At 32.3% G+C, this 11,849-nt stretch overlaps 2 protein-coding genes across 2 annotated transcripts; one reads left to right on the plus strand and one right to left on the minus strand.

Annotated features, from left to right (window-relative positions):
* Positions 1-388: 388 nt before the first annotated feature.
* Positions 389-4,743, plus strand: LOC141666106 (chromatin remodeling protein EBS-like). Its single transcript, XM_074472104.1, has 5 exons — positions 389-504; positions 1,269-1,341; positions 4,033-4,387; positions 4,514-4,616; positions 4,672-4,743. Exons 2-5 carry the CDS (start codon positions 1,269-1,271, stop codon positions 4,741-4,743), a joined length of 603 nt encoding a protein of 200 aa, XP_074328205.1. The 5' UTR covers positions 389-504.
* A 1,612-nt stretch (positions 4,744-6,355) lies between these two features.
* On the minus strand, positions 6,356-11,463 carry LOC141668873 (uncharacterized). The gene is made up of 6 exons (XM_074475916.1): positions 11,288-11,463; positions 9,341-9,553; positions 8,713-8,808; positions 8,124-8,269; positions 6,968-7,187; positions 6,356-6,739 (listed from the first exon to the last, which is right to left on the minus strand). Exons 1-6 carry the CDS (start codon positions 11,420-11,422, stop codon positions 6,542-6,544), a joined length of 1,008 nt encoding a protein of 335 aa, XP_074332017.1. The 5' UTR covers positions 11,423-11,463; the 3' UTR covers positions 6,356-6,541.
* Positions 11,464-11,849: the final 386 nt, after the last annotated feature.

Consider the following 11,849-nt stretch of genomic DNA (forward strand, 5'->3'; position numbering starts at 1 on the left):
ACGTAATTATTATTATTTTCATACTAATTATAATCGTCTAAAGTTCATCATTTATTTTTTTCATCATAAAAAAGGGTAATGATAGCTCTTTTGTATTCTATAAATAAAAGTATCATTCCTGCAAGGTACATACATACAAACATTCATACATTCGTATATATATATATACATGCATACATACATACACATACACACACATGCACAAATACACACATACACACATACATACATACATACATACATATATACATATATACATATATACATACATACACACACATATACATACATACATACACACATACATATGCACATACATACATTACTATATAGAAAACTGCTAGTTTGGGCTTTTCTTTTCTTTTTTACTATCGTTCTTATGTTTGCTATTGTATCTTTCTCCAATTTGGGAAAATAATATTATTTCAGGAAATCAATACAGCTTGTTTCGGCAAAATCTAGGCACGCCATCTCATTCCATTACCAATTGATACACACTCAAAGGTATATATTTTTCCTACTAATGTATGGGTTATAAATTTTTGAGTTTTTTATTTTATTTTTTGTTGCTATTAATTTGTTCTTGATTCTTTTTGATTGTTTGTTGTTACAATTTTTTGATTTATTATCTGAATATATATGGCCAAGGTTCAGTTACAAATCATTTAACCATCGATAAATTCAATTAAAAAACTTAGATCTCTAAAGTTTTCCAATTCGACATAGTACGATCTATTATTAATGTTCAACTAATTGATTAAGTATTGATTTGAGATAATAAGCACAAATCAATGTTGAGTATAAAGTTTTGAAGGTAGGTAGAACGTGCAATTTCCTAGAGCATTACATAATCACTTAAAAATATATTAAAAAAAATATTATAGGTTATTTGTTTGTTATTTATTTAAAATATAGTATACAACATATAACAAATTATATTAACATTAAAAACATATGAAGATTTAGATGGTATCTCAAGTCTGTTATTTAATCAGAATTTTCCATTTACAAATTCTTCAATATATTGTTAATGTAGTTAACAAATAAGTTAGTTATGGATGATTATTAGTGTTATGGTGGAACTTTTAATGAATTCAACTTTGATAATTATTATTTTATTATGAGATCTTAATTCATAAATTTTTATTTATATAAGATTGCCTACTTGCATACACTAATTTGTTGTTTCTAATTTATTTTATCTTTACACACAAAAGTATGCATTTCAATTTAAGAAACTTTTTTTTTACATGTAAAATCTTTTGCAGATGGGAAAGACTACACAAAGGAAACATGACTTGGAATATTTCACTATTGAAAAAATCGAACAAGTTGTGCGAGGTAAGTATAAGTAAATATGTATGTGTGCATGTGAGTGTATAAGTTTAGAATTTATATTTCAACCGTATGCTTTATATGTGTTACTAAAGGTCTAATACCATATTAAGTTATCTTGAAAAAAGTTATTATGATCATATATTATATTTAAATCTACATATACATATACAAAGGTCACTTGTGGGCAAACCATTTTCGCTGAAAATTTTCGCAAATATGAGAAACTCTAAAACTAAAAAAAATAAGTGTTAATACCTAGTGCATTCATATCAATTTACAATGTTAATCATATCCTTGATATTTTTCCTCACATATGGTTATATTCAATTATATATATAGACACACACACACATATATATATATATATTGTATATATATGTATATATGGCCCCCGGTCCCTAAACAACTGTATGACAGAGACCTGTTGTGCAACATATGATTTCTTCACCGTTGGATACTCTATTTGATGGTCCTGATTAAACAAAAACAGCCATATTGAAGTATAATACGCAGTAGAAGTCCAGTAATATAATATTATACAACACTACGGTCTATAATGCAACAGATGGAATTTTTCTAAACAATAACTACATATGAATTGCATTATAAAAATAACTACAAGCATACAAATTCGAGTTTGAGTATACCCTATTTCACTACATATGAATAATATACTTACATACACACAAATTACGTAGGAAACTATAAGTTTTAGAATAAGTCGCTCAAAATTCGCTGAAATCGCCATGTTCCATTCATTGTTCGTGTTTGTTATTCTGTTGGGAGTTTGCTGAAAAAATTAAGCCTTGAGTCGCAGTTTATTCCGGAAGGTAAAATTATAAGTTTTTGGTACTACATTATTAAATCACGGTATTACTAACTACGGTAATTTCTTCATATACTTTTAGATTTTAGACTGTTGGAAATTAAAAAGTGTGAATATATGTGTTAGGAGGAAACACACACTTATACAAGATTCAATCTACCAATGCGGAGTACGCACACACAACATACATGACGCAGAAAACTCACGTCCCAATTTATATTATTAATCAAAACAATTATCTATAATACATCAATATATAACACCTCAATGATATATCAAACTGATACTTGAGCCAACCAATTCTCAACCATCTCCCGCACAATACCCAACATGACTACATCTTTTAAGCATATCTCAAAATAATAATATTATGTATATATAGTCATCACAAAACTTACCCAACAACACATACCTAATATGATTATAAAAATAATTGTCTACTCATACAATTATTACTGAATCTTATTATGATAGTAATTGTCAACACATATAATTATTATTGAATCCAATTATATCTTATATCAGCAAAGCACATATTATATATTGGATTTAAACCCAACAATATGTTTTCACTAGAGTTCAAATTTTGTTTTGTAAAATGTGGTATTTTTGTGGATAATAATCTTCAAAGATTGGTGAACTGTCTTTTCATTCTTATGTGTGTTTGAAAGTCTCTAGATTACTATCATTTTCATTTGTTTTGGGTATATTTTTGTATGTTCGACTTGCAAGTTATAATAGTAGCCCGTAAATGTTGGTTCAGTTGGTTAAAAAGAGGATAACTATCCTCTTGGTCACAGGTTCGAATGCCATGGGAGGAGAATTTATGATTATGTCTACTGAGTCAGCCTGTCGATTAAATGCGGTTTACCTTGGTTCACGTAGTTTGCAGGCTATTGCGTGAGCCCGTAGGGTTTACCTAATGCGCATCCAAAGGGAAGCGGCTGCGGGTTAACTACGATAATTAAAAAAAAAGTTATAGTAGTATTCTTAAAAAAGGATTCTTTTTATCTCATAGAAAATCATATTTTTACTCTAGATGTTTCTAATCAATTCACATTTGATTTTAATATTGGGCAAATTCTTTTTCATGATCACCGATGAAGTACATGTTCAAATATGCAATTTTTGTATAAAATTGCTTCAATGAATTTTGCATTTCATATTTACATGAGCTCTGTAAGTAGTGTCTGTAATTTAAACTACTTAGTTTCAATATTTGTTACGGGTTTTATTATTTTGTCAAAATAATTAGATAGCACTTTTAAATATACCATTAGTTTGTGATTTTATTGTAAGAAAGGATCGGTAATCCTAGTAAAATATTTGGTTGTTAACCCAATTTCAACCTAGGGGGTTGGTTTAGGTTTAGATATTAAAATTTAGGATATTGTTAGTATTAAATCATTCTTAATTAAAGATATAGAGATAATCATATTTTTATGATTAACTAAACTGTGCACACGTAATTTTTTTAATCTTTTATAAAAAATATTATATCATATTTTTATATATATTTGTATGGTTTAGAAATTTTAAATTATCATTAATAGCACTTGTTGTGTAATTATTGTATAAAAGATATATATTATCTAAATGATAATATAAATTTTTAATTTTAATAAGTTATATGCATTCGAATTGTAAATTTCTAATTAATTCGAACATGTTAGAGTAATTTCAAAAAATTAAAAGTAGAAATATTTATAGATGAATTTACTAGTAAAAGTTGAACTGATATTTTGTTTAGTCAGTGAATATAAATTTAGGTGACAAGAAGTGTTATATTCTCACATGTTTATAAAGATATTGAAAAAGTATATTTATTCCTTGAATTGATTAGTACATTGCTCATGTTGCATGTGCAGCTGGTGATCAAGTTCTTCTAAAATCCCCTAAACCTAATGAGCCGCCTTATGTAGCTCGGGTTGATAAATTGGAATCCAACTTCAAGCGGAATGGGAAAGTGGAAGTGAAGGCTAGAGTTCAATGGTACTACAAGCCAGAGGACACCAGCCAGGGCAGAAAAGACTATCATGGGACCAAGGAGCTCTTCCTCTCCAATCACTATGACACTCAAAGTGTTGATTGCATACTGGGAAAGTGCACCGTTCACTCGTTTAGGGATTATGTGAAGCTTGGCAATGTTGGTGATGAGGAGTTTTACTGTCGGTTTGAGTACAACGCTGTAACAGAACAATTTACCCTCGGAGATTCTGATTGGTGAGCACTGTGTGACTCTAAATAGTTTAAATATGTTTTGTTATTTGATTACTTGGTCTATGTTAAAACATGTCTAGCTATGCAATTAAATGGAATATGATTATTTTTGCATATGCTATTTCTAAGGTCGTGCATATGTGGAAGGCTTTACAATCCTGATCACAGTCCTGCAGCTCAGATGATGGTACAATGTTATGGATGCAAATTAAGGTCGGAAATCAATCATTCTGTAATCTTGTTAAATTTATCACTTATGTATAAGTGCCTTTTTTCGTTTCTAACAGATCTGTAAAGATCATGTTAAAATGGATTCTACTTTCAGAAGAAATGTAAAGATGAAGCATGTTTTACCCTAAATTGCTGAAGAAATTTATATTACAAGAAGTTTTATTATTCCGTTAACTGTATTTTTACATGTACTTGTAGGTTCCATCCTGATTGTTTAAATATGAAAATTTATTTTGGATGGATGACATGTGCATGTTGGTGTCTTAAATGTCAGAAGCCTTCTTCTGTACCAGAGAGGAGCAACTCTCATCGCCAGGTCAGAGTATTAAACTTGGCTATTTTTTCAACCTCTTGTCGTACATTTTCTGTGCATCTTTTTCTGATCTTTTCTGTGTACTCCAGTTGGTATTGTACATTTGACTCAGTTTTGATAATTTTGCAATGATCAGGAACAAGCTGTAGAAGATGGCGAAAAGAGTGAACCTGAAGCGTGAAAGAAGACCAAAAGGAGATGATGAAAATAGAAAAAAAAATCCCCAGACCCTCTAAACAATGTACTAATATATTTATTTCCTATATTTTCTATACCTTTATTGTATTATTATGTAGGATGGATTGTTCTCTTCGATTAACAATAATAGTCTCATCACCTTGGAATTTGTCGACTGATGTTACATGCACAAAATTTGCTTCGTGGAGAAAAATTAGATCCTCAGCTTCTAAATAATTTTATTCCGTGGTTATTATGGTTGAAGAAGCGATGCATCCATTACTTGCCATTCAGGTTACCGTGTTTAAGTGTGGTAGATTAGCGATTGGCGTCTGCACTACACACAGTGTTGCTGATTCAGGCACTTTAAGCATGTTCCTTGAAGCATGGGGAGTTGGAATCAACAAGATGCTATTGAGAAAATTTTTCCATGTTTTAACTTGGCTGTTTACTTTCCAAAATGATGTTTTCCCAATCTCAATTTTAAAGCATTCACAAGTCCTGGCTGCAATCGTCCTAGGAGGTTCTCGTTCGACAACATGGGTTACTGATATTGTGCAGCCAGTCAACATCAAAGTTAGAACTACATAGTGGATCGTTGCGGTGATAAGAAAAATAATGTATGGTTTGTTTAGAGTTGTAGTTTTACTTGCCATAGGCATACATGTATATCATCCTATCAAGAGTACAGGCATTTAGATCTTTTTGCATCCAGACATATATGTCATAGGCGTATATGTAATGTTTTAGCGAAATTATAACTTGCAACAGTTCTAGTAAAATTTACGATTTGTGTTGCATATGTGGTGATTTTAATACTAATAGGTCCATTTTTCAAGAATCACCGATAAATTCCTCAAAAATCGGTCTAAAATATTTTTTCGATTTCACCGATTTTTGATAAAGCGCTGATAAATCATCCGATTTTTTAAAAATCGTCCGATTTTTTAGAAATCGTCCGATAAATCGTAAATCGGTACCTCAACCGAATAATTTCGATTTTTGAAATCTGTAACCCTGCGTATATATATGTATCTTAAACAAGCATTTTATCATTATATCACAGGTTTGTCATTTTTCATTCGCCTGATAAAACTGTTGTACTGATAGTAATCTGCTCATAATTTAATCATCTTTCTAGAAATATAGGGAATGAGACCAGCTCATAATTTCCATAGAACAGTTACCAAAGTAATTACTCTGTTTTCTTCCATGGAAAATCAATTCAAGTAAACTATTATATTAACGCATTTCATAACAACTGCTACAACTGAACATTTACGGAGAAGAGTTACAAACAAAAACATTTCATTTATTTGAAATCCAGAGATGAATACATTTTATTCCTAACAAGTACATGATACACCAGTTCAGATCATCAGACTATCAACTGCAACGCAAGGGCAATCTTGACTGCCACTCCGTTATATAATTATTTAATCCAAATTTTCGTTTTTTAGCTGCTGATGTATCAGATATTGAGCTGCTTTGACAATCCTTGGTATAACTTCACCTGCAGGAAGAATGTCCTTGATGAGGCCTACGCCTTGACCCGCATACATCACCATGCTTTCAATGTCTCCTGTTGTTGTCACATTCGGAACTGTCCCTGCAAGACGACGGATTTCCTTTTCCTGTCAAAGAAAACAATTGATGTGAAATGAAATTTCAAGAGCCAAGTTATATGTAAAGAGCTCAAAAAGACATATCATGTACAAAATTGTTTGCTTGGAAACTAATTTATATCTTCTGGTTAGAGGTAAGGTACAAAATGTAATTCTAGGACAACTAAGGTATATTAGATGTAAGAAAATTAAGACCGGCAGCATATGTCCAGAGGATATAAAATAGGGAAATCTTACAATGCCATGGATTCTGGAACGTCCAATAATTGGTTGGCTGCTTTCATTTTGTTCGCTTGGAAGATCTCTCTGGTTTATGAAGAATGGTGTCTTTAGGACACGGTGAGGTGCCCCCGGCCACCTTGCACGACCAAAAACATCAGTATATTCTGTTGCTTCCAGTTCAACCAATTTCTTCTTGTATGTTGGATGTGCTAAGCTTTCCTCTGTTGCGAGAAATCTGAATACGAAGTGCAACAGAACTTTGTGGACATTTATTAATGATTTGAATTTTACAATTTCATCCACAAATATATCATAAAAACTGGAAAACTGTGAAATATTTGCTTGAACTTTAATCCAAACAAGGAGTACTTAACATCCAAACTATATTCTCCTCTAAATATATATACACCTATAATTCAGTAACTTATGTATCTTATTTTGTCGGAATTCGATGGATGCAAGAACGGAATGTTAACCTCTTGAGCAATTGAGCATAATCCCAAAGTCATAATTATAGGGACAGTAATGTATACCACAAACAACCCCCCAACAAAAATGTTTACCAGCACTAAAATTACATATAATTCGAAAACAGTGATTACACGAATTCAAGTGGCAAAGTAGATTCTATCTACTGAACAGGGGAAGATGTGGGATATTTTACAATCTCAAGTTCCACGAGAACTATTGCAAACTCTGCAGCTTCTACCTACGTCGTAACACATCTAACGCATCAGAACTAAAGTTGCAAATAGATGTAGTAAATATATCTTCTACTTCACAGTCTAAAAAAATACTAAAAACTAGTAATGTTGTGACCTGGGTTGTAGCCAGAGACTGAGTTTAGTGGGGTTTTAATTGTAAAAGACTAAATAAAAATTTAGAAGTTAGGGTCAAATTTTTAGTTATGTAATGCCATAATTTAAATTGCAAGTATAGGATTTAATAAAATATTCTTAATGCAAGACCATTTGTGCACACAACTGACAACTCCAAGTTCCGTGGGGTGATTGTGGCCTCATTATTTCCCAAAGATGTGGCAAGAAGACAGATACGACATGTTTCTTCCGATAGCCGATTAGTAAGACCTTCAATCCAATGTGCACATTTCTTGCCAATCCAAAAAATATGCAGATAAAGTATATTAGAATCTTAATGAGGAAATGTTTACCTGGTGCCAAGGCACACACCTTGAGCTCCAAGGGCCAATGCAGCAACATAACCACGCGCATCAACAATACCACCAGCAGCAATTATGGGTATATCTTTACCATCAACCAGATCAACTACTCTTGGCACTAGCGTAATTAGAGCATCCTGAAAGAAAACAATTAACGGAATGTTTTACTTCTCAATGCGTGTATCTGAAGACATGGGGTCCAAAATCAGCAATAGTAGACATAGCGGAAGACTGAAAGCAGTAAGTATCACAAGGTAGAAACATTCTAAACTTCACTTGAATGATCTTTCTAGGCCACCTAACGACTCATCTTAAAGTCTGCACGCATATGGTGAAAGCTCAATACTAATAAATATAAAATTTTAAAAGGTCATTTTTCAAAACTAAAAGAAAATTCAGAATCCATGATTATTTGGAACTCTATTCTAGCTAGTATCGATTCTAGTTTATCAAGTACACCAATGAAATCAACTCTCATTGAAATTTTAATTTACAAGAAACAAGGGCACCTGCAAAAATAATTTGTAATGGAAAATTTGAAAAGGAACTTGGTAAAAGAACGAGCAGCAAGTCCACGTACTTGGCCAATTACATGCCCCCCTGCTTCACGCCCTTGGACGATTATTGCATCAACACCCACATCAGCGGCCTTTTTTGCCTCTTCAAACGTCCCAACCTTCATATGGTACAGAAACCAAGAATACATTAGTGAGTCTAGTGATGGTTACAATCCAATAGATAAAATCAATAGTAGAAACTGAAATTTTACTTAGTAAATTTGTTAGTAAAACATCAATATTACAAATCAGGTGATATCTCTTCACGCATAAAGCAATTGTCAATTTGCATTCACGACTTGTTATGTTTCAGCTGATTGTTAAATTATAAATAAATTTTACAATCCTTTACTTTCCACTGGAAAGTTATATCATGGGTTATAATCATTTTCCAAACTGCCAAGTAGTGTCTACATAGATGAACAAGGAGCAATATGACAGAGCGGAATGCAAATCTAACTAGTCGTCCGACAGATCCCAAGTCATTCATGTTATACCTCACACAACCATTCAGAAACTAACAAGATTGACCATTCTGTTATTTTGGCATTAAAAATTGCATTAGAAATAAAATCTGGCCAATTTTTTTGAAAATGAGTGTAAACCATAGACACACCCCTGTTATTTTGTTGAAATAAAAAAAACACTTACCTGGGGAACAACCTTAACGCCTGCCTCATGCGCTTCACGAACTAGCTCTTCGGAGCATTCACCCCAGTAAAGTTGCAGGACTGCGACCTTTTCATCCAGAATAGCTTTTATATTTTCTTTGTGAGGAAATGCCAGAACGACACCGACACCAAACGGTTTGTTAGTCAGAGTCTTTGTCTTTCTTATAAGTTCCCTTACATAGTCTGGTGATTCCTGTTATTGAAGTGTTTTAATTAAATAGTATATGATATGAAACAGTTAACATATGTAAGTAATATGATGACCACTTGCATGTGTACATCCAAATTTTTAGAGATTAATTATCAAGAAGAGTTGTCTAACTAACATAGTTAAGGAAACGATAAAGCCTAGTGCAATTTTTTGTTAAATTTAAATGAAACGTATATAAAAAACTTAAATTATTAATTGAGGTCAATATATTGGGGAACATGGGGTACATATTATTCCTTCTAAAGCAGTGATATGAAACCTGTTAGAGCGCAAAATTTTAATTTCAATGGCATGATAACTCACATAAGATATTTCAATCGCATGATAACTCACACAAGATATTTCAGTCGCTTGATAATTCACACAAGATCACTTTTTTTTGTTCTGCAAATAGTATTCTTCCTACTATAATGTAAATCTAATATGTACCAATTGTTATGTTATAATATCTTTCCCATTAAATAGATTTTTTTTGTTTGGTATTCTGTTTGGTGCTAGACTGTGGTATGATGTTCATTTGTTTACTCATTCGAGTGAGAGAAAATACTGTTTAAAGTCTTCTCTAAACACCTAAAGCTTTTAGGAGAGGATGCTACTTGAAAGGTCCATTCTCCTGGTCTTTCATTGAATATTGTGTTCATAGCTGGAACCGTGAATAATAATGGATTTTCTAAATGAATAACAAAATAGCATATTCTTCTAGCATCACATGACTGGTCATTTTGTTTTGTTGTTCAGAACTGATCTATCTTAACAAATGTATTTTTCTGAAATCTACGATAACTAGTAGTCACATATATGCAGTTCCGCTTTACTTTGCAATTGAGCGGACCTTCTCAGTCCCTTCAGGCTTCAACTTTACTTATAACCAAGCGTTTATTATCTAGCTTCTTTCTGACAATGCTTCGGATTGATCTTCTTGGTGGCATGTTGGTTTAGTTAAAAAACAATAAAAACTTATTCTGAAACATACCTTTATCATGTCCCTATATCGCTAAACTATTAATGGTTATTCAGCCAAGTGGTTTTATATTAGTGTATAAGCTTAATTAGCCCAAGTGGTGGAGACCTGCATCTTCCTCCAATTTTAAAAATTGATCTTTGCCACAAAAATTGTGAGGCGGGTTCTGGTTCCATTGGGATAGTTTATGATGTATATTTGCAAGGCGTAGTAGGCTAGAGGAAGAAAGAGAGGCTCGGTAGAGATGAATGTGTGTGTGCAAGTTCTAATTAACCTTACCCAAAAAGAAAATGTTTATCAGGCTTTGGATTTCGCAAAGCAATTAGGTTCACATTGTATGGTAATGCTAAATTTTACTGTACTAGTTATAAGTCCATATTAAATCTAGCTGTTTTTTAGGCATAAACTGAAAGGGGAGTTGATTGTATGTCCTCGCCACTAAAGAGGTTTCTCTACAACTCAAGTTGTCCAAGCCAAACTAATCAAACTCCACAGAGACTAGCATAAGGAGATAGGCCTTCATAGATATCCCTAAATATCTCATCATTGACATCAAGCATACACTATATGCTATAATGCAAAAACACATGCATAAGAATTAGAATCAGATCATAGAATGAGTCAAGAATGAACATAAATATATATTAACCGTTAATAATCGGTACCTTTAAAACCTTAAGGTATTTAACACTAACAATAGTAAAATCACGGAGACATGAAATGTAGGAGATAGTGAAGAAGAAAGAATGACAAACCCAATCAGGAGCTCTGAGGAGACCAAGACCACCAGAATTAGCAACAGCAGCTACTAGCTCCGGGCCAGATATATCAGGTCCTAATGGCGCACATACTACTCCATATTCAAAACCCAATATCCCTCTCCACCCCATTTTTCACGATTTTTCAGCTACTATACTCAAATATAAGAGAACTAGTCAAGATTAGTCGACAACCTACTTTGGTCTAACGTTTCCTTTATTTGTTTGGCGGGCCCCGCTTTTAACTTCCCCGTGTATGTCAGTAAATATACCATATACTCATTAATCCGATATTCCGTAATTAATCAAATCATTAATAAGTATTTTTGTTTGAAGGGTAGATTCTTTGGAGTCCCTTATTTCATTGGAGTCCTTGGAGTACATATATGTTCTGCAAATAAAATATAGCTTAAATTTTTGCAAAACGTATTATTTTTTGAATGATATTCTTCAAATATCACAATTTTATTGAAAATCTTGCAGAATGTATAAATTTTACAAATAGAACGTTGCAAAAAATATTATTCTACAAAACATACTTAGTTTGCAGAATGTTCAT

The sequence above is a fragment of the Apium graveolens genome, chromosome 6 (assembly GCF_009905375.1).
Source record: "Apium graveolens cultivar Ventura chromosome 6, ASM990537v1, whole genome shotgun sequence".
Taxonomy (NCBI): domain Eukaryota; kingdom Viridiplantae; phylum Streptophyta; class Magnoliopsida; order Apiales; family Apiaceae; genus Apium; species Apium graveolens.